At 41.7% G+C, this 22,182-nt stretch overlaps 1 protein-coding gene across 2 annotated transcripts in view; it reads right to left on the bottom strand.

Annotated features, from left to right (window-relative positions):
• The window catches only part of RASGRP3 (RAS guanyl releasing protein 3), a 108,438-nt gene that overhangs the window by 52,371 nt on the left and 33,885 nt on the right, over positions 1-22,182 (bottom strand). The window contains exon 2 of one of the 2 annotated variants that reach the window (XM_083176110.1): positions 594-762. The exons of the other annotated variant lie outside the window; for it this stretch is intronic. Coding sequence (XP_083032236.1) covers positions 594-663 — 70 coding nt within the window. The 5' untranslated portion in view covers positions 664-762. The remainder of the gene's footprint in view (positions 1-593; positions 763-22,182) is intronic. 2 annotated transcript variants of the gene reach the window in all.

A 22,182-nucleotide genomic window follows, 5' to 3' on the forward strand; every position in this document is an offset into this window, starting at 1 on the left:
ATCTGATCACTATATTTAAGCCCAGTTAAAAACTTGCACATATATCTCACTAACCTTAGCTTTATCTAGATTAACATCGTCTAGCTCAATCTTTAAAAACACTTGTGGTCTGTTTTTTCTATGCAGATCTACACTTATTAAACGATGCACACAGTTTAATAGCACTCTGCAATACAATGACTATATTACATATAAAGTTTCTATTTATATATTTAAAAAAAAGAACACATGAAGGCCAACATGTAAAAGCACAAATCAGAAATTCAAAATAGAAGGAAGAATGATTGTGCTGTGACTTTATTGTCCTTGTGAATACTGAAAGTGGAAATGATGGCATAAGCTCTGTTTCCTAAATGTCAGCTGTGGAGGGGTCAGTGGTGTTACTAGGGGGGTGCAAAGGGTGTGAGCCATCAGAGGGAGGCTGCACTACAGTATTAGTGGGGAGGCGGGCTCCGGGCAGCGGGGTGAACAGTGAGGCTGTAGGACCAGGAAACTGAGTTCATTGTGCTTTTTAATTGGTCTTGGCACTTTATTTTGAAGTATGCACTTACAAGCTATCGCAATAGCTAAATATAGAACTTTATCAAACATACCAAACATCTCAATGCACATATACAATAGTTCATCCAAAGTAGCTGCCTTTCGGAATGTACTGGATCCCATTATTGTTACATCAATGATTCATAATTCTCAAGAATACCATATTTCAGATGGATTTTTTCTTTATGTCCTTGAGGTTTTTTTAATCCATTTTAAAAGGTCCTGGTAAAATAAAGAAAATAAAAAGTTTATTGAAAGAAGATTAAATTCTCATATAAAACAATGAAAATTATAAAAATATAAAAGTGAGCTTCTTAAATTAAAGTGTAACCTTCGTAGTGCGCCCACCATGGCTACCTCATCTGGTGCACTTGTGGATGGGATGAAAAATACATGGACCTGAATATACACTGAAATCACCCATTTTGGATCATTTCTTTTAGGGGTAATCTATTCCACCCAGGCTAATCCTACGCTGAGCACCTAAAATGGCTGCCTCACCTGGTACCTTGTCAGGGTGGAGTACACAACCTATGTAAGTTATTATCCAAAATGCTGCACCAATTCTGCATTATGCTTACTGTGTGCTCCAGGGTTTCTTTTGTCTGTGACTTGTCTGTAAAGCTATGTACACACACTTAAGGAGCCCATAGACGCTCCGTTTTCATCTGGCTCCGTTCTGTACTATGCGATGCGCACTCCCGCGCATCACATAGTACGATACAAAAAGTATGTGCTGCACATACTTTTTGTACTAGGTACACATCGTATCGGATCGCAGTGCCTGCACAAGGCATGCGATCCGATACGATGTGTACTTTAAAAGTACAAAACGGACCGGAAAAACGGACCGTGTATGGCCAGCTTTAGTTCTGCCTTAGATTCGATGTTAGATTCGATTTTCTATTAGATCTCGCATTAGATCTTCCCATTCAATTAACATTAGATCTGTACTTTTGCATTATATATCAATTTCGATATCGAATTCGATTTACATTCATGGTACATTGTACACATTCGATTTACTGGATCGAATTCGATATTTCCTTGGCTGCACAGTCTATTTTTCTTTTCGATTTTTAGAAAACAAAAGCGCGCATCAAATCAAATGCAGATCGAAAGTGTCCTAAAAACCATTTGATGTGGATTCGATTTTGCTTCTATAAGCAAAATCGAATCGAAAACAGGGAAAAATCTAAGCGTGTACACAGCTTAACTGTACTACCTACACCCTTTGTATTGTGTGCATTGTTATAATGACTGTAAAGCACCTTGAGTCCTGTTGGAGAAAGTACGCTATATAAATTAAACTTACTTAAATTAGAAAGTTTCACCTCTTGTGGGACGCTTTGCTCTGTCCTGGATAGTTCTGTGTGTGTGTGTGTGTGTGTGTGTGTGTGTGTATGTGTGCATACACCTCTCAACTGTCCCAATTACAGCAGGACAGTTCTGATGTTTCGAGACTGTCCAACTGTCCCTCCTGCAGGGGCAATGTCCTGCGTGGGGGGGAGATCACTAAAGAGATACTATGCGCAAGTGCAGGGAGGGCAAATATATGTAACAAAGATCTCTGAATTACCTTCTATTATGTTGGTTTTCCAAATCTTATTACTAATGCTCTCTGGTGTGCTTGGGGTTAAATCCCCCTCCCTTGCTGCACCTGAGGGGCATTACTAATTTGATTGAGCAGCTCTCACACTGTTTTTAAGGGCAGGGAGGGAACAAGGAGCGCTGGGCACGCTCCCCAAAATGAGGGAAACTGGGGTCGTGGTGATAGGCCACGCCCCTCTACATTAAGGTCACGTCCACCCACCTAGGGTTACCACCTAGTCCCTTTAATTCCGGACACATATTAATTACACAGGTTCTGTGGCTGGCTGACTTCAAGACTCCACTTCACCTGATTTTAAACTGCCACAGAACCTGTGTAATTAACATGTGTCCGGAATTAAAGGGACTAGGTGGTAACCCTACACCCACCTCTTAGCCACGCCTTAGGTCTCGATTTAAACATGAACAAAGTTGGGAGGTATGGTGTGTGTGTATGTGTGTGTCAGGTTTTGCAGAGAATATTTTGCCGTGGGACACTAATGTTATCACTGATTACTAATGATGCAGTGTTGCCTAGTAATCCTTGCCTGGGATGTCAATGATGGAAGTCCTATTTCATCTTATTTTAGTATGGTATCATACAAACAATACATATCCATACGCACACCAATCACATCAATTGTAAGGTTTGCTTTCCCTTTAGCATGTCCGAGCAAATTCAGGTCTGAATCAGGCCCATTGTCTATGAATTGATCCACACCCTTTTTGTATTGCTTGTTGCATCTCTGTTAATTAGGTCAGTACCTGTCTAACGAGTAACAATCAGCTGAGTTATAGGGCACTTAGTCAAGCAAGCCTCAGTCTACCATTTTCTAAAGCAGTGGTTCACAAACTTTTTGGGCCACTGCATCCTTGGTTCCAGAAACTAATCCCAGCACCTGACCCTTAAAGTACATAATATTACAAGACAGCAATGATTAATTCAGCATGGATTGTTAATGTGAGAAATCACAGTGAACTGCGAGGATAAAACCCTTGCAAACTTGCAAATCCAGTGGCTAATCCACCTGCAAATTCCATATGCAATTCCTGAACCATCAAAGAGTTTTGCCATCTGTGCAAATGTGAGTAGGACTGAGGCTTTCACTAGTTTGAGACTGAGACTGGTCACCTCTGACTTCACAGACTCCTGGGCATTCCAGCAATTTTTCAGACACGCCCAGAAAGTAGCTGGTCTCCACCCCTAAATGTCAACTTCCTGTCAGTCAAACTTTAAATGCTTGTTGCCAGGGGGTTACATGCTAATTGACATAGGGGAATAAATGCACATTGCAAGGTGGAGTTACAAGCTCATTCCAGGGGTTGCATGCTCGTTGCCATGGGGGAATAAATGCAGATTGCAAGGGGGAGTTATATGCTTCTTGCCAAGGGGGAGTTTCTTGCTCGTAGCCCAGGGGTGCGCACAACAGTGTTACATGCTAGATGCCGGGGGTGAGCACTGCATGCCAACACTCCCGGAATCCGCACTTCTGGGTAGCGCCTGGCGCCCTGCGCTCCTTCCTGTGTATGTGTCCTGTGATCGGGGAAGGGGGGGGGGTGGGTACCCTCCCTGAACACACCTGGGCACGCCTGGGTTACCACCTCCAAACACCAGGTTTCTGTCAGTAAAATTGGGTGGGGATTGCGATTAGATTTTTCACTGTTTTTTTGTTGCTGTTTGGCCTCACGCATACGCGTTACAATTCATACAAGAGAAGTCGTTCAATAATCAGCCATCTTGCGAATTCGCACAGCAGCTATCAGGTCTGAATCAGGCCCTTTTTAAGTTAATTAAGTTAATTGTCATGGTTCGTCACATTACTGTTCAGTTACACCTTTTCAATTCAAACGATTTCCTCAACATTTATGAATATGTCCCCACAAAATGAGACGTTTTTAAGTTGCTTTCCCGATTATCAATTATAGTTTCTTAGTAAAATCACAGTACATAGCATGAATTGCTGTAACCTGTCATTACTTGGACTGCATGCAGAGAAGCATTTATTTTGTCATAATAGAGCTGTAATATATTTGTGCCAGCTTTATGCAATTGTGCCCTTGAATGGACATTGTTTTTTTGTTTTTAAATGGATTGTCATTTAAACAGCAAATTGTATGCTTTTGAAGAAAAGGTGCTCCTATTGATATGTGATGTACAAAACACTATGTTCTTACATTAGTTTTCTAAGAAAAGAGGTTGCTATATTATATAAAGGCTTAATTGAAGATCTAAATTCAACTAAAGTATATGTCAATAAAACACATAACAATTTATATCAATGCACTAATATTAAAAAATGTATATAAATTCATCATAGAAAAATTAACTCTATGGGATAAAGTTGGGAGCAAAGCAAAATAAGCAAGGGGAGCAAATATGCAGGGTAAATACTGGTTACTTTTGTATGTCGCCCACAAATAATGCACAGCTTTATTCTTTACACCTCCATTTTACATCTGCTACACCTGCCGTGTAACATGGTTGACCAAAATACAAAATTACTTGTTCATTGTGGGAACTACTGGTTTCAGTACTTGCCAGGCTAGTGGCCCCCATACTTTTAAGAAGCTACGGCAAACCATAAACCTCTGCATTTCACATAATACCCCACCTCCCCCCGCTGTGACTGAATAGAGACACACAACCTCCATCAAGCAGATAAACAACTCAGTACCATAACCCCCCTAAATATCACAAATATCGCCTCCTACAGTGGAGCCAGAAACACCCCCAACATTGTTGCAGCAAATGAAATAGATGGGTGCCAACTTAGATAAATATTTGCTGCATCTGGTACTCTGCTCTGTGAACTGACGAAGGTCGTTTGTGTGTGAGACAGGATGGGGATGGGGCCATTACTCTGGTCAGGGCCACAGTTTAAAAAAATTCACTGGCTGACAGACAGCCTCACAGGTATGCCGCCCTCCCTGAACACACCTGGGCACGCCTGGGTTACCACCTCCAAACACCAGGTTTCTGTCAGTAAAATTGGGTGGGGATTGCGATTAGATTTTTCACTGTTTTTTTTGTCGCGGTGTGGCCTCGCGCATACGTGCTACAATTCATACAAGAGAAGTCGTTCAATAATCAGCCATCTTGCAAATTCGCACAGCAGCGATCAGGTCTGAATCAGGCCCTTTTTCAGTTAATTAAGTTAATTGTCATGGTTCGTCACATTACTGTTCAGTTACACCTTTTCAATTCAAACAATTTCCTCAACATTTATGAATATGTCCCCACAAAATGAGACGTTTTTAAGTTGCTTTCCCGATTATCAATTATAGTTTCTTAGTAAAATCACAGTACATAGCATGAATTGCTGTAACCTGTCATTACTTGGACTGCATGCAGAGAAGCATTTATTTTGTCATAATAGAGCTGTAATATATTTGTGCCAGCTTTATGCAATTGTGCCCTTGAATGGACATTGTTTTTTGTTTTTAAATGGATTGTCATTTAAACAGCAAATTGTATGCTTTTGAAGAAAAGGTGCTCCTATTGATATGTGATGTACAAAACACTATGTTCTTACATTAGTTTTCTAAGAAAAGACGTTGCTATATTATATAAAGGCTTAATTGAAGATCTAAATTCAACTAAAGTATATGTCAATAAAACACATAACAATTTATATCAATGCACTAATATTAAAAAATGTACCATAAATTCATCATAGAAAAATTAACTCTATGGGATAAAGTTGGGAGCAAAGCAAAATAAGCAAGGGGAGCAAATATGCAGGGTAAATACTGGTTACTTTTGTATGTAGCCCACAAATAATGCACAGCTTTATTCTTTACACCTCCATTTTACATCTGCTACACCTGCCGTGTAACATGGTTGACCAAAATGCAAAATTACTTGTTCATTGTGGGAACTACTGGTTTCAGTATACTTGCCAGGCTAGTGGCCCCCATACTTTTAAGCTGCTATGGCAAACCATAAACCTCTGCATTTCACATAATACCTCACCTCCCCCCGCTGTGACTGAATAGAGACACACAACCTCCATCAAGCAGATAAACAACTCAGTACCATAACCCCCCTAAATATCACAAATATCGCCTCCTACAGTGGAGCCAGAAACACCCCCAACATTGTTGCAGCAAATGAAATAGATGGGTGCCAACTTAGATGAATATTTGCTGCATCTGGTACTCTGCTCTGTGAACTGACGAAGGTCGTTTGTGTGTGAGACAGGATGGGGATGGGGCCATTACTCTGGTCAGGGCCACAGTTTAAAAAAATTCACTGGCTGACAGACAGCCTCACAGGTATGCCGGCCTACTGGGGATCTTCCCTATGGGTTTATGACAAATCCACCTCTGCCTATGGTATATATTCAATTAAGTGTGGGATTTTGTCTATGAAAAAAAACGTTGTGGACCTGTTGCATGATTTGAAATTACCTTAGAGTTGCACTGTCAAAATATTTATAATATTCAATACAAAAAAGTGGTTGCGGAGTGGCCTTAAGATTGGTAATGCTGTGTGCATGGACTGCGGGCAGGATTAGGGGTAGTGTAGTACAGTGTGTACAAGGAGGGGGTGCAGTATGAGCGGTAGTGTCTTTCAACTGTGTGTTGGAAGGAGATTCAGTATGCGCAGTAGTGTAATGCAGTGTGTGGGGAGGGGGTGCAGGGTGAGCGGTAGTGTAGTGCATTATGTGTGGGAAGGGGATGCAGTATGAGTGGTAGCAGTGCTCGAAGCGGGCCGGTATACACCGGTATGACATACCAGCACTTTCTTCGAGCCCTGCTTTTTTTTTTCCTGCTTTACCCCAAGGGGGAGCTGTCTCACTTCACTATTCAGCGGCTCCTGGCTCCTCTATACTAAGTATGCCCCACCTCATCTGGAGCTGTCTCCTCCAATCCTGCACGCCTCCAATCCCAGTGCACCGGGGACAAAGGTGTTATTGGGGCCCAGTGCCGCCCGCACGCATTCAGCTGTTTACTTTTTTAAAAAAAATGTATTTAAGTACAGCAGCCACCATCAGAAAGGTACTGCACAGGCCGGGAGTCCTGGTCCCGGCCACTTAAACTCTTATCACCAGTAGCCCCATCCCTGTCTATGCCCAGCCAGCGCCTCCCAGCTCCAGTGAGTGGGAGCTGAAGACCGTGCGCTGCTGCGCAGGAGGAGACCCAGCACTGGGTGGAATTTGCAGCAGACCTGGTGCCAGGAAGGAGCAGCTTGGGACCGTGTGACCAGAAGATCTGGCGCTGTCATGAAGGAGGCAGGAGCAGAGCCGATGCCAGGGAGCAGGAGACTGTGCGTCTGGCACAGGAGATGGAGACACAGCGCCTGGTAGAATGTGCAGCAGACTCTCCCTTCTTTCTCTTCTCTCCCTCCGCTCTGCTCCCTACCCAGAGCCGGCATCTGGAATACCCAGGGGCATGCCTTCCAAGGGGGTAACTCTGTTTACAATGCACAGGGGCAGGATTGGGACGGCCAGAGGCAGTTTGCAAGGATGGACTGCTACTGCTGTAACGGAACTGACAGGACATTAAGGGAAGCACTGTGTGTGGCACAATAGGAGGATGTCAGCCAGGGAGGAACTGTAGGTGTTGGGCCGGCCAGGGAAAAAGGAGGTCCTAGAGTGGGCCTGGGCTGGGTGTGATAGTGGGAGCCAATCCTGTCTGCAGGGGGAAGAGGGTAAGGGAGATGTTCCGGTCCATGGGGGGCAGGAAGCTGGTTCTGGAGGTCCTGCCTTTCAGGCCCGGCAACAGGGTGGTACAGAAGACACATCGTCCCAGGGCCCCATGCTTCAGACAGATAGAAACCAGGGCTGCATTACATAAATACAAAGTGAGTGTGCACTCAGCAAATCTAGCGTCACTGAAGTCATTTTACTGTGTCCGTGCCGCCAGCCAATTCTTCACTGCCACTGCGGAGCCAGACACCTAGGAAGACCACGACTATGAGGACCCAAACGAAACCAGGCTCCACAAAGCAGCAGCTACAGGAACCAACTACAGGTACCCTACCCACCCATGAAGGGGTGCCGGACAGTTTCCCGACAGTCAGGATCCTGACATTCATTAACCCGATGTCGGGATCCCGACAGTCAAAACCCAACACTCGGGGTCCCGACCGCCATAGAAGAAGAATAAAATAGGTGGTGAACGTAGTGAGCCACCATGCCCGCAGTGTGGCGAGTGCAGCAACAGTCAAAACCCCCGACACTCGTGGTCCTGACCCCCATAGAGGGAGAATAAAATAGCCCCCCAGGCTTACATGTGATAATTCGCATGACTAAACTAAGCGTCACAATTGTGCAGCACAAACACGTGGCACATCTAGGACCGGCACTGCAGTGGTAGACAGGATGGCAGTTTTAAAAACTGCGCCAAAAAATGCTCCAAAGAGCACATAGGGCCTGATTCAGACCAGTTCCCTAGGATGCGTATATGCGCAGCTAGCGAACGGGTAAACGGCGACCCAATCACCCGGCCCTAGAATGTCTGTGTGTGCATGTACATGTGGTAGGGAGTATAGAGTGTAAGCTCCACTGGGGCAGGGACTGATGTGAATGTTCAAATATTCTCTGTAAAGCGCTGCAGAATATGTGTGCGCTATGTAAATAACTGGTCATCATAAATAAATGCATCCAAATCTGGGGGAAATTTACTAAGGATGGGAGTTCTATTTCACATGGGATGTTGCATTGGGCAACCAATCAGAATCGACATCTTATTTATTTAGCACCTTCTAGAAGATAATAGATAGCATTTAAATGAATGCCCATAGAGCAACATCCCATGTGAAATAGAATTCACTTCTTGGTAAATTTCCCTCTGAATCAGACTCTCAGCTAAGAGTCACCATACAGTAGGTCTCATCAAAGCTTTACTAAACAGTTCCTTGCTAGAATGAATGTTCTGTTTTGAAAGACAGTCTGCTCTTAACAAATGTATATTTGTATTCTTTTCCTATCATGTTACAGCTATCTATGTAATATCTATTTAAATGCTTCCCTTGATTGGTATTTTTCAATCATCTTTATTGGTTTTCATGTTATTAGTTGTTCACAAGGAAGTTTTTGTTTGGAAATCTCCTCACCAGTTGCGGGAACTCTCACAGACAGGTGTATTTACTTTTAAACCAACACTATAATTTTACACAGATAAAATATAATAAATGACTTATTGAAATGTGAAAACAACTCATAGCACATGGCTTTTTTATCAAATGACAATACAGATAGTATTTTTGTTTTGTGATGAATGCTAAAAATACTAATATTAATTCTAATATAACGTAAGACAATAAATATTGAAATATGGCAACTGGTGAATACATTACATTCAATTGCCAAAATATGTGATATGTGTAATTTTAATACTGATTTATAGAAATGCACTGCAGTTTTGTAGGACAACATATACTGTACATGGAAATGTATTTGCTGCACAATAAGTAAAACCTCTGACTAACTCCCATAATTCAAAATATAGCTACAGAATTGAAAAGCTGGAAATCTCTAAACTTATCATACTTGGGGAGAGCAAATTTAATTAGTATTTTCTCTTTTGACAGTTTATCTGGAATGGGGAAAAAGCGAGAATCGGATTAATAAAACTTCAACAGACTGTGGATAATGGGGGTCTGAATTTCCCAAATGTTTTATGGTACTCTCAAGCATCACAACTGGATACATAATGTATTTATTTATATTTATTTATTTGCAGTTTCTTATATAGCGCAGCATATTCCGTTGCGCTTTACAATTGTCAAGAAAATTATGCCAACACAGACCTAGAAAAGCAATTTCTTGAAGGTGGAGATCTAACCTCATTCCAACATTTGCATATACAGGAGGTCCCCTCTTCTATCAAAGAAAACCCTTTGTTGTGGTCTGTTAAAAAGCTATGGACCGGGATGAGACATGGTCATAATGCAAATGCACAAAAATCCTTATTTTTCCTATTAATAAATAACCTTGATTTTCAGGAGGGTCAAGCATATTATCCATTTAATATTTGGAGGGCGGGGGGTCTTTTAAATGTTGGTAATCTGGTTGACCATCATAATCAAAGGCGGCTTACATTCCGGGAGGCAGTGAACAAATTTCGGTACTTATGTATTATCTGGGCTCCCATGTTAAATGCACCCCATTTTTTCATACCCCTACTATCCAACTATGCATTGAGTTGATTTTATATAGTGTGGCGAGCGCAGCGAGCCACCGTGCCCGAAGCGTGGCGAGCGGACGCGGTCTCATAAGAAAAACGGGAGCCCAGATATTACATAAGTACCCAAATTTCCAATTGTGGGCTCTTATCCGATAGTTTTTCTTTTGGCCCAGCATTATATTAGATCTCTCACAAGCCACCTTTACCATAATGACAGGCTCAATCCCCTTGATAAATTACTCCAAAACAGGTATAGCAAAATGGAAAATTCCCTTTCCATCTCTGGAGATTAAAGATCTTTTAAAATCACACATTAAAGCATACAACATGTATTCCTCTTCAAGATATCAGGAAATGTTTTTAAATGTATTACATTGAACGTACAGTCTGCCTTATTCAGATCTGAGCTCAGTACAAATTTGTCCGGAAAATGGGCAAAACCATGTGAACTGCAGGTGGGGCTGATGTAACCTGTGCAAAAAAAGTTAAATTTGGGTGGGGTGTACTGAAACTGAAATCTAAGTTGCAGTACAGGTCGAGTATCCCGTATCCGAATATCCGTTATCCGAATTATTCCGAAAACCATACATTCCAGAAAGTGAAGAATTTTTTTTTTTTTGATAAAAACTCACTGGGGACATATGTAACAGCACTACTGAGGACATGACATGTAACTGGCACTATATATGTACAAGAAAATGATTGCTTGCCATTCAAATTCAGTATCTGAGATAGTACACAAATTTTGTTTCATGTTTTGAAACCTTGTTTTTTGAACAAATAAAATATATTTGTGTGTATTTTATGTGGTAATAAAATATATATGTGTGTATTTTATGTGTTTATACAGCATAAATGCAAGATACTTCAAAAAACATCATTGAAATATAAAAATATTCCGAAATACGGAATAATCCGTTATCCAAAATTCTCCTGGTCCCGAGCATTTTGGATAAGGGATACTCAACCTGTATAAAGCTAATGCAGCCAGTATTTACCCTGCACAGAAACAAAATAACTCACACAAATCTAACTCTCTCTATAAATGTTCCATTTGTCTCATCTGCAGTGCACATGGTTTTGCCCATTTTCAGAACAAATTTGTACTGAGCTCAGATCTGAATAAGGCCCAGTATCTAACCCCCACAGGCATTTTTTAACAGGACTCTCGAATAGTAACAATTGTTGGAAATGTGGATATCAACTGCAATGACCCTTAACCCCTTCCCGACATTTGACGTACATTTACGTCATGGTCGGGAAGTACTTCCCGACACATGGCGTAAATGTACGTCATGGCATTTAACTGTCACCGCGTCTATAGACGCGGTGACAGTTTCAACATGTCTGCTGTCCCTGACAGCAGACATGTCCGTGCATGCCCAGGGGGGGCTGCGATGCCGCCCCCCGTCGGCGATCGCTGTGATTGGCTGTTCAGTGTGAACAGCCAATTACAGCGTTTTCCTGTGTCACCGGCGAATAACGTTCGCCGGTGACACGGGATCAGAGGTGATTGGTGCTGTAAAGTACAGCACCAATCACCGCGGGGTGTAAGGGTGACACTGGTGTCACCCCACCGCACCCCGCCCGCCCCCAAAGGCCGTGATTGGTTCGTCGGACCGACGGACCAATCACAGCCAAGGAGGGGGATTTAAACTAACGGTGACTGCACTGCAGACGCCATTCCGGTCTGGAATAGCGTGCAGTGCGGTCACCGTACCTCCCTGCCGCCATACTGACCAGAACCTTGCTCCATAGCTTGCTCCATACTTACCTGATCGCTGCTTCATCACTGCTTCCTGGATCCTGTTACTACTTGTGCCTTCCTGTGAAATTGTGCTGCTGCAGTGTACTAGCTAGATAGAGAGAGATAGATAGAGAGAGATAGATAGAGAGATAGAGAGAGATAGAGAGAGATAGAGAGAGATAGAGAGAGATAGAGAGAGAGATAGTGTCAGAGAGTGCTATATTTTGTGCTGCTGCAGTGTGATCTAGTTATAGATAGAGAGAGAGAGATAGAGAGAGAGAGATAGATAGAGAGGCCTAGTGACAGAGTGCTATATTTTGTGCTGCTGCAGTGTGATAGTTATAGAGAGATAGAGAGAGATAGAGAGAGATAGAGAGAGAGATAGTGTCAGAGAGTGCTATATTTTGTGCTGCTGCAGTGTGATATAGTTATAGATAGAGAGAGAGAGATAGAGAGAGATAGATAGAGAGGCCTAGTGACAGAGTGCTATATTTTGTGCTGCTGCAGTGTGATAGTTATAGAGAGATAGAGAGAGAGAGATAGAGAGAGATAGTGACAGATTGTGCTATATATTTTTGATATAACTGACTGCTGCCCCCTCCTTTTGTGCTGATCAGTATAAATTAACTGATCAGCAACTTTTTGGGGGCGCAGGTTTTTTTTTATATATAGATATACCTGTCAGTGCTGCTGCTGCAGTGTCATAGAGTGATAGATAGTGAGAGATAGAGAGATAGAGAGAGATAGTGACAGAGAGTGATAGAGAGTGCTAAATTTTTTGGCTGCTGCCCCCGCCTTTTGTGCTGATCACTATATCTGAGGTGATCAGCAACTTTTTTGGGGGTACAGAGGTTTTTTTTTTTTTATATATACCTGTCAGTTGCACCAAAGGTTGTGCACCTGCTGCACCTCACTGGTAATCAGTGTCGCATCACTGATCACCTTTTTTTTTTGTGTGTGTGCTGTGGGGTCTTTTTTTAATTTTTTTTTTACACACACTGTGATTTTGTGGGTGTCCTGTGGCCGCTGTGCGCTGATCAGTGACGTACATCACTGATCATCTTTTTCGGCACAGGGTTGATCTATATATTTTTTTTTTTGATCAAATTCCTGTTGCCTTTGAGCGCTGTTCAGTGACAGACGTTACTGACCAACATCTGTGCTCAATTTTTGGCGCAGGACCTTTTTTTTTTTTTTTTTTAACCCCTTCAATTTTTTTTTTTAACCCCTTCAATTTTTTTTTTAACCCCTTCAATTTTTTTTTTTTTTAACCCCTCCATTTTTTTTTTTTTGTATAAAGTATTTTTTTTTCCTGCACACTACATACACACTACAACCTACATACCCCCCGGGTTGAAATAAAGTTTGTACCCCCCCCTACACTATACACGTGTTGAAACATTTCACTACCTGTAACACAAAAATAAAAATGGCATTCCAAATGTCCTCCCAAATGTCCTCCCAAATGTCCTCCCAGTCATCCAGGAGAATGTATTCAGTGGAGGAGGCATATGCCATGCTTGCCTCTGACTCTGACACAGGCAGTGATGCAAGCGGGGAATTTGAAGGATTCGCCTTAAGCTCCTCTTCCTCCTCTGGTGATGAGGGACCCCCTCAAAGACGCCCCCGTAGATCAGCTGAGACCCCCCCCCCAATAATTGATCTCGTATGGACCCCACCACCAGACAATTTTGAGCCCCAGGTTCCTGAGTTTTTGGCCATGCCAGGAATCCAATTTGATTCCACAGGTCTCAGAGAAATTGACTTTTTCAAATTATTTTTCTCTGATGATTTTATAAATTTAATGGTGGACCAAACTAATTTATATGCCCAGCAGTTTATTGCTCAAAACCCCACGTCATCATTTGCTAGGTGGACCCCTGTAGATGCAGTAGAGATGATGACGTTTTGGGGTCTGGTGTTTCATATGGGCATAGTAAAAAAGCCAGAAATTAGGCAATATTGGAGTACAGATGTTCTGTACAGTACTCCATTTTACCGTATGGCCATGCCCCGGACTCGATTTGAGACAATTCTTAAATTTATACATTACACCGATAATGCACAGTGCCCACCCAGAGATGATCCCACCTTTGACCGGCTATTCAAAGTCAGGCCGGTCATTGATCATTTCAGTGCCAAATTTGAAGAGGTGTACATCCCAGAAAAATTTATTTGTATCGACGAGTCCCTTATACATTTTAAAGGAAGGGTTAAATTCCGCCAGTACCTTCCCAGTAAGAGGGCAAGGTATGGCATAAAAATGTATAAACTGTGTGAAAGCACCTCAGGGTACACCCACAGGTTTAGGGTTTATGAAGGGAAGGATTCAAGAATTCAACCGCCAGAATGCCCCCCCTCCCTCGTAGGTGTTAGTGGGAAAATTGTCTGGGATTTAGTGCACCCCTTCCTGGATAAAGGTTATCACCTCTATGTGGATAACTTTTACACCAGCATCCCCCTGTTTAAGGCCCTTGGTTCAAGAGGTACAGCAGCTTGCGGTACTGTGCGCAAGAACCAAAGAGGCCTCCCAAAAACGCACATTGCCCAAGTAATGAGAAGGGGTGAAAGCAGGGGAATATGCACCGAAAATATGTTGTTGGTCAAATATAAGGACAAGAGGGATGTCCTTATACTGACAACAATTCACGGAGACAGTACCACCTCCGTCCCTGTACGAGGTACCAGTACCCACACCTCAAAACCTAATTGTATCCTGGATTACAATAGGTACATGGGCGGAGTGGATCTTTCAGATCAGGTACTGAAGCCGTACAGTGCCCTGCGGAAAACAAAAATCTGGTACAAGAAGGTGGCCGTGTATATCATCCAGATGGCACTGTATAACGCTTACGTGCTATTCCGTTCTACCGGCCAGAGGGGGACATTTATGCACTTTCAAGAGGAAGTCATAAAGGGCCTAATATTTGGGAACCAGCAGGCAGAGGGCCCCAGTACTTCTAGTACTGGCCCCCGTATTGTACCAGGGCAGCATTTTCCTGATGAAATCCCCTCCACTGGAAAAAAGGGCAGGACACAAAAAAGGTGCAAAGTTTGCTATAAAAAGGGAATAAGAAAGCAAACTATTTTCCAGTGTGACACTTGCCCCGACAAACCCGGCCTATGTATAAAGGAGTGTTTTAAAATATACCACACATCTATGGAATATTAGGTTCATAATTTCACCGTGCTTCGGGGGTCTTGCTAATGCCACATAGCACCCACCATTCATTCCACCAGAATCTGAGCCGCAAAATCCAAAAATCACTCCTTCCCTTCTGAGTCCTGCCATGCACCCAACTGGTATTTTTTGGTCACATGTGAGGCATTGCCGTACTCGGGAGAAATTGGGGCACATATTTTGGGGTGCTTTGTCTCCTTCATTCCTTGTGAAAATGAAAAATTTTGAGCCAGAACTGCATTTTTGTGTAAAAAAATGTAATTTTTCATGTTCACTGCCCACTTGTATCAAAATTGGTGAAACCCCTGGGGGTTTGAAATGTACACTATACCCCTAGATGAATTCCCTGAGGGGTGTAGTTTGCAAAATGGGGTCACTTGTGGGGGGGTTCCACTGTATTGGTGCTTTGGGGGTCTTGCTAATGCGACATAGCACCCACCATCATTCCACCAGAATTTGTGCTGCAAAATCCAAATATCACTCCTTCCCTTCTGAGTCCTGCCACTTTTTGGTCACACATGAGGCATTGCCGTACTCGGGAGAAATTGGGGCACATATTTTGGGGTGCTTTTTCTCCTTCATACCTTCTGAAAATGAAAAATTTTGAGCCAGAACTGCATTTTTGTGTAAAAAAATGTAATTTTTCATTTTCACTGCCCACTTGTATCAAAATTGGTGAAACCCCTGGGGGTTTTAAATGTACACTATACCCCTAGATGAATTCCCTGAGGGGTGTAGTTTGCAAAATGGGGTGACTTGTGGGGGGGTTCCACTGTATTGGTGCAACATAGCACCCACCATTCATTCCACCAGAATATGTGCTGCAAAATCCAAAAATCACTCCTTCCCTTCTGAGTCCTGCCATGCACCCAACTGGTATTTTTTGGTCACATGTGAGGCATTGCCGTACTCGGGAGAAATTGGGGCACAGATTTTGGGGTGCTTTTTCTCCTTCATACCTTCTGAAAATGAAAAATTTTGAGCCAGAACTGCATTTTTGTGTAAAAAATGTAATTTTTCTTTTTCACTGCCCACTTGTATCAAAATTGGTGAAACCCCTGGGGGTTTGAAATGTACACTATACCCCTAGATGAATTCCCTGAGGGGTGTAGTTTGCAAAATGGGGTCACTTGTGGGGGGGTTCCACTGTATTGGTGCTTGGGGGGTCTTGCTAATGCGACATAGCACCCACCAAAATTCCACCAGAATCTGAGCTGCAAAATCCAAAAATCACTCCTTCCCTTTTGAGTCCTGCCATGCACCCAACTGGTATTTTTTGGTCACATGTGAGGCATTGCCGTACTCGGGAGAAATTGGGGCACAGATTTTGGGGTGCTTTTTCTCCTTCATACCTTCTGAAAATGAAAAATTTTGAGCCAGAACTGCATTTTTGTGTAAAAAATGTAATTTTTCATGTTCACTGCCCACTTGTATCAAAATTGGTGAAACCCCTGGGGGTTTGAAATGTACACTATACCCCTAGATGAATTCCCTGAGGGGTGTAGTTTGCAAAATGGGGTCACTTGTGGGGGGGTTCCACTGTATTGGTGCTTGGGGGGTCTTGCTAATGCGACATAGCACCCACCAAAATTCCACCAGAATCTGAGCCGCAAAATCCAAAAATCACTCCTTCCGTTCTGAGTCCTGCCATGCACCCAACTGGTATTTTTTGGTCACATGTGAGGCATTGCCGTACTCGGGAGAAATTGGGGCACATATTTTGGGGTGCTTTTTCTCCTTCATACCTTCTGAAAATGAAAAATTTTGAGCCAGAACTGCATTTTTGTGTAAAAAAATGTAATTTTTCATTTTCACTGCCCACTTGTATCAAAATTGGTGAAACCCCTGGGGGTTTGAAATGTACACTATACCCCTAGATGAATTCCCTGAGGGGTGTACTTTGCAAAATGGGGTGACTTGTGGGGGGGTTCCACTGTATTGGTGCAACATAGCACCCACCATTCATTCCACCAGAATCTGTGCTGCAAAATCCAAAAATCACTCCTTCCCTTCTGAGTCCTGCCATGCACCCAACTGGTATTTTTTGGTCACATGTGAGGCATTGCCGTACTCGGGAGAAATTGGGGCACAGATGTTGGGGTGCTTTTTCTCCTTCATACCTTCTGAAAATGAAAAATTTTGAGCCAGAACTGCATTTTTGTGTAAAAAAATGTAATTTTTCATTTTCACTGCCCACTTGTATCAAAATTGGTGAAACCCCTGGGGGTTTGAAATGTACACTATACCCCTAGATGAATTCCCTGAGGGGTGTAGTTTTCAAAATGGGGTGACTTGTGGGGGGGTTCCACTGTATTGGTGCTTGGGGGGTCTTGCTAATGCGACATAGCACCCACCAAAATTCCACCAGAATCTGAGCCGCAAAATCCAAAAATCACTCCTTCCGTTCTGAGTCCTGCCATGCACCCAACTGGTATTTTTTGGTCACATGTGAGGCATTGCCGTACTCGGGAGAAATTGGGGCACATATTTTGGGGTGCTTTTTCTCCTTCATACCTTCTGAAAATGAAAAATTTTGAGCCAGAACTGCATTTTTGTGTAAAAAAATGTAATTTTTCATTTTCACTGCCCACTTGTATCAAAATTGGTGAAACCCCTGGGGGTTTGAAATGTACACTATACCCCTAGATGAATTCCCTGAGGGGTGTTGTTTTCAAAATGGGGTGACTTGTGGGGGGGTTCCACTGTATTGGTGCTTGGGGGGTCTTGCTAATGCGACATAGCACCCACCAAAATTCCACCAGAATCTGAGCCGCAAAATCCAAAAATCACTCCTTCCGTTCTGAGTCCTGCCATGCACCCAACTGGTATTTTTTGGTCACATGTGAGGCATTGCCGTACTCGGGAGAAATTGGGGCACATATTTTGGGGTGCTTTTTCTCCTTCATACCTTCTGAAAATGAAAAATTTTGAGCCAGAACTGCATTTTTGTGTAAAAAAATGTAATTTTTCATTTTCACTGCCCACTTGTGTCAAAATTGGTGAAACCCCTGGGGGTTTGAAATGTACACTATACCCATAGATGAATTCCCTGAGGGGTGTACTTTGCAAAATGGGGTGACTTGTGGGGGGGTTCCACTGTATTGGTGCAACATAGCACCCACCATTCATTCCACCAGAATCTGTGCTGCAAAATCCAAAAATCACTCCTTCCCTTCTGAGTCCTGCCATGCACCCAACTGGTATTTTTTGGTCACATGTGAGGCATTGCCGTACTCGGGAGAAATTGGGGCACAGATTTTGGGGTGCTTTTTCTCCTTCATACCTTCTGAAAATGAAAAATTTTGAGCCAGAACTGCATTTTTGTGTAAAAAAATGTAATTTTTCATTTTCACTGCCCACTTGTATCAAAATTGGTGAAACCCCTGGGGGTTTGAAATGTACACTATACCCCTAGATGAATTCCCTGAGGGGTGTAGTTTGCAAAATGGGGTGACTTGTGGGGGGGTTCCACTGTATTGGTGCTTGGGGGGTCTTGCTAATGCGACATAGCACCCACCAAAATTCCACCAGAATCTGAGCTGCAAAATCCAAAAATCACTCCTTCCCTTCTGAGTCCTGCCATGCACCCAACTGGTATTTTTTGGTCACATGTGAGGCATTGCCGTACTCGGGAGAAATTGGGGCACAGATTTTGGGGTGCTTTGTCTCCTTCATACCTTCTGAAAATGACAAATTTGGAGCCAGAACTGCATTTTTGTGTAAAAAAAATAATTTTTCATTTTCACTGCCCAGTTGTACCACAATTTGTGAAACCCCTGGGGGTTTGAAATGTACACTATACCCCTAGATGAATTCCCTGAGGGGTGTAGTTTGCAAAATGGGGTCACTTGTGGGGGGGTTCCTAACTTTTAGCATCTTATGGTGCCTTGAAACCTACATGGTGCCTAAAAAATAATCTCATAAAAAGGAGGCTCCAAAATCAAGTAGGTGCTCCTTCTATTATGAAGCCTGTGGTTTGGTCACCGTGCACACTAGGGCCACATATAGGATATTTATGAAAACAAAAGAATTGGGGGAATCAATTTTTAGTCACATTTCTCTAGTAAAATGTACTGTGTTCCTTATAAAAATGTATTAAAATTGCAAATCTGCAAAAAAAAAGAAATTTTGAAATTTCACCTACACTTTGTTTTAATTCCTGTGAAACACCTAAAGGGTTAACAAACTTCCAAAATGCTGTTTTGAATACTGTGAGGGGTGCAGTTTTTGAAATGGCATCATTTATGGGGGTGTCTCACATACAAGTCCCTCAAAGTCACATCAGAACTGAACTGGTCCCTAAAAAAATCAGTGTTTGAAATTTTCTTGAAAATTTGAGAATTTGCTATTCATATTGTAAGCCTCCTAGTGTCCCAAAAAATTAAAAGGAAGTTGAAATAATGATGTCAACATAAAGTAGACATATGGCCTATGTTAGTTATTCACTATTTTGAGTGGTAAGATTATTTGTCTCACAAGCAGAAAATTTAACATTTTGCAAATCGCTAAATTTTCCATTTTTTCACGATATTTTGGTATTTTTCACAAAAAAACACAGACTGTATCGACCCAAATTTACCACTAATTTGAAGTACAATGTGTCACGAAAAAACAATCTCAAAATCACTGGGATAAGTAAAAGCAAAAAAAAGTTATCCCCACTTAAGTGAGACATGTCAGATTTGAAAAAAAGGGCTCTGTCAGGAACGCAAAAACTGGCTCTGTCAGGAAGGGGTTAATTAGACACTTTTGGGTTCAGATAAGAAATTATGCAATTGAAAATTTGGTAAGCTATCTGGCTGAAGAATGGGTGATGTTTGGAATTCTCCAGAATAATCTACCTGTGACTAGAGGCACCAGGAAATGACTGCTTGCTATTAGTACAGCAGCATGTAAGGCTGTACAAGTATGGGTAAAACCAGAATCACCATTGTTACAATTAATTAAGGCTAAATTATTTTACCTTTTTCGTATGGAGTGGGTGGGTGTGGATTTGAGAGGGATAAAATAGTGCAAAATTTCCTAGAAGTTTGTGGAAAGCTATATCTCCACTTTGTCAACCCGGTATGCAAGCAAATCCATAACTCTTTTACCAGTAGTACAGGTCGAGTATCCCGTATCCGAATATCCGTTATCCGAATTATTCCGAAATACGGACATTCCAGAAAGTGAAAAATTTTTTTTTTTTTGCTAAAAACTCATTGGGGACATATGTAACAGCATCACTGGGGACATGATATGTAACTGGCACTATATATGTGCAAGACAATGATTGCTTGGCATTCAAATTCAGTGCTGAGATACTGTAGTACACACATTTTGTTTCACGTTTTGAAACCTTGTTTTTTGAACAATTAAAATATGTTTGTGTGTATTTTATGTGGTAATAAAATATATTTGTGTGTATATTATGTGTTTATACAGCATAAATGCAAGATACTTCAAAATACATCATTGAAATATTAAAATATTCAGAAATACGGAATAATCCGTTATCCAAAATTCTCCTGGTCCCGAGCATTTTGGATACGGGATACTCAACCTGTATATGGCACAAACTCTAACAGCAGACCCACCTATTGCCCTATGAAACGTTTTCATGTCTTGGTGGGGTGGGAGAGAGGTCAGGCACGTACAAATGATTATGATTATCATTTCTCTTTTCTTCCTCATTTTTTTTTTATTGATCGAAATACTTCTATAAATCATTATTTTATAATGTTAAGTTACATGATGTACAGTACTGACCACCAAAACTATTATTTCATACATTAATGCATACTTCCCAGCATAGTGATCATCATGTATTTGGGCAGGAAAGGATTGTGTATTAATGGGGGATGTATTGGACTTTTCCTTTTCACACTTTGCAGCAAACCTGCATAGGTAATAGAACAACCACTACTCTCATCGGATGCAAATAAAATAGGATTGTAATAAATATCAGAATTGTGCTGCTTAGGTAATAGAACAACCACTACTCTCATTGGATGCAAATGCAATAGGATTGTAATGAATATCAGAATTGTACTGCATAGGTAATAGAACTACCACTACTCTCATCGGATGCAAATAAAATAGGATTGTAATGAATATCAGAATTGTACTGCATAGGTAATAGAACTACCACTACTCTCATCGGATGCAAATGAAATAGGAATGTAAGGAATATCAGAATTGTACTGCATAGGTAAATAGAAGTGGGCCTTTATTTTTGTTATTTCTCCTTTGTTAAGATTTTGTTGTCTGCCATGTTGGTATGCAATACTTGTTTGTTTAAGCTAATTTATTGCCTGGACTTTTAAATGGGAATGCATTGGGTGGAGTTTGCAATCATTGCATTCACATGAAAAACTTTTCTATTTAAATTTCAGTATAGGCTGTAAGCCCTAGGTTGTTAGTGCTTCCATAGCAGTGCTGACATAAAAGTGCTATAAAGTACATAAAAGGTATAATATGCATTATACCTGCGTTAAACCGAAGGTAAATTGGAGGCAAACTACTACAAACCAACAGCACAAATGGACTACACTGATACCTCAAAAGTATGTAATTCATTTCCAAAATGCTCTCTACATTTCTGTTATGCAAACTCTTGTATGATTTGAACTATTTTGATGTAATGAATTGACTGTAACTGTAATTACTTGTTTGGGGAAGTTGTTCAGTGAAGCATAGTTTAGTGTTGCATGCTGCCTGGTGTCTACTCAAACACAGTGCAACTGATCTCCTTTGACCATTTGGCCATTAGTGTTCAGGTGTAGCCTGACTTAAACAGACTCACTATATCTTAAGATTTAGTGACGTGCAGCTGTGTTGTATCTGATAAAGTGATTTCTGAACAGACATTGAACAACATCATCAAACAGGTAATTAATACTTTAGACTTGATTTTTGTACTGTCTGAACATGGCTAGGAATAACAGATGCACAGGCAATTTTTTAAAGCTATGTGTGCAAACGCTAGAAGCCTAGGAGACAAAATTAGTGA

This window comes from Crinia signifera, chromosome 3 (genome assembly GCF_055691185.1).
Source record: "Crinia signifera chromosome 3, ASM5569118v1, whole genome shotgun sequence".
NCBI lineage: Eukaryota > Metazoa > Chordata > Amphibia > Anura > Myobatrachidae > Crinia > Crinia signifera.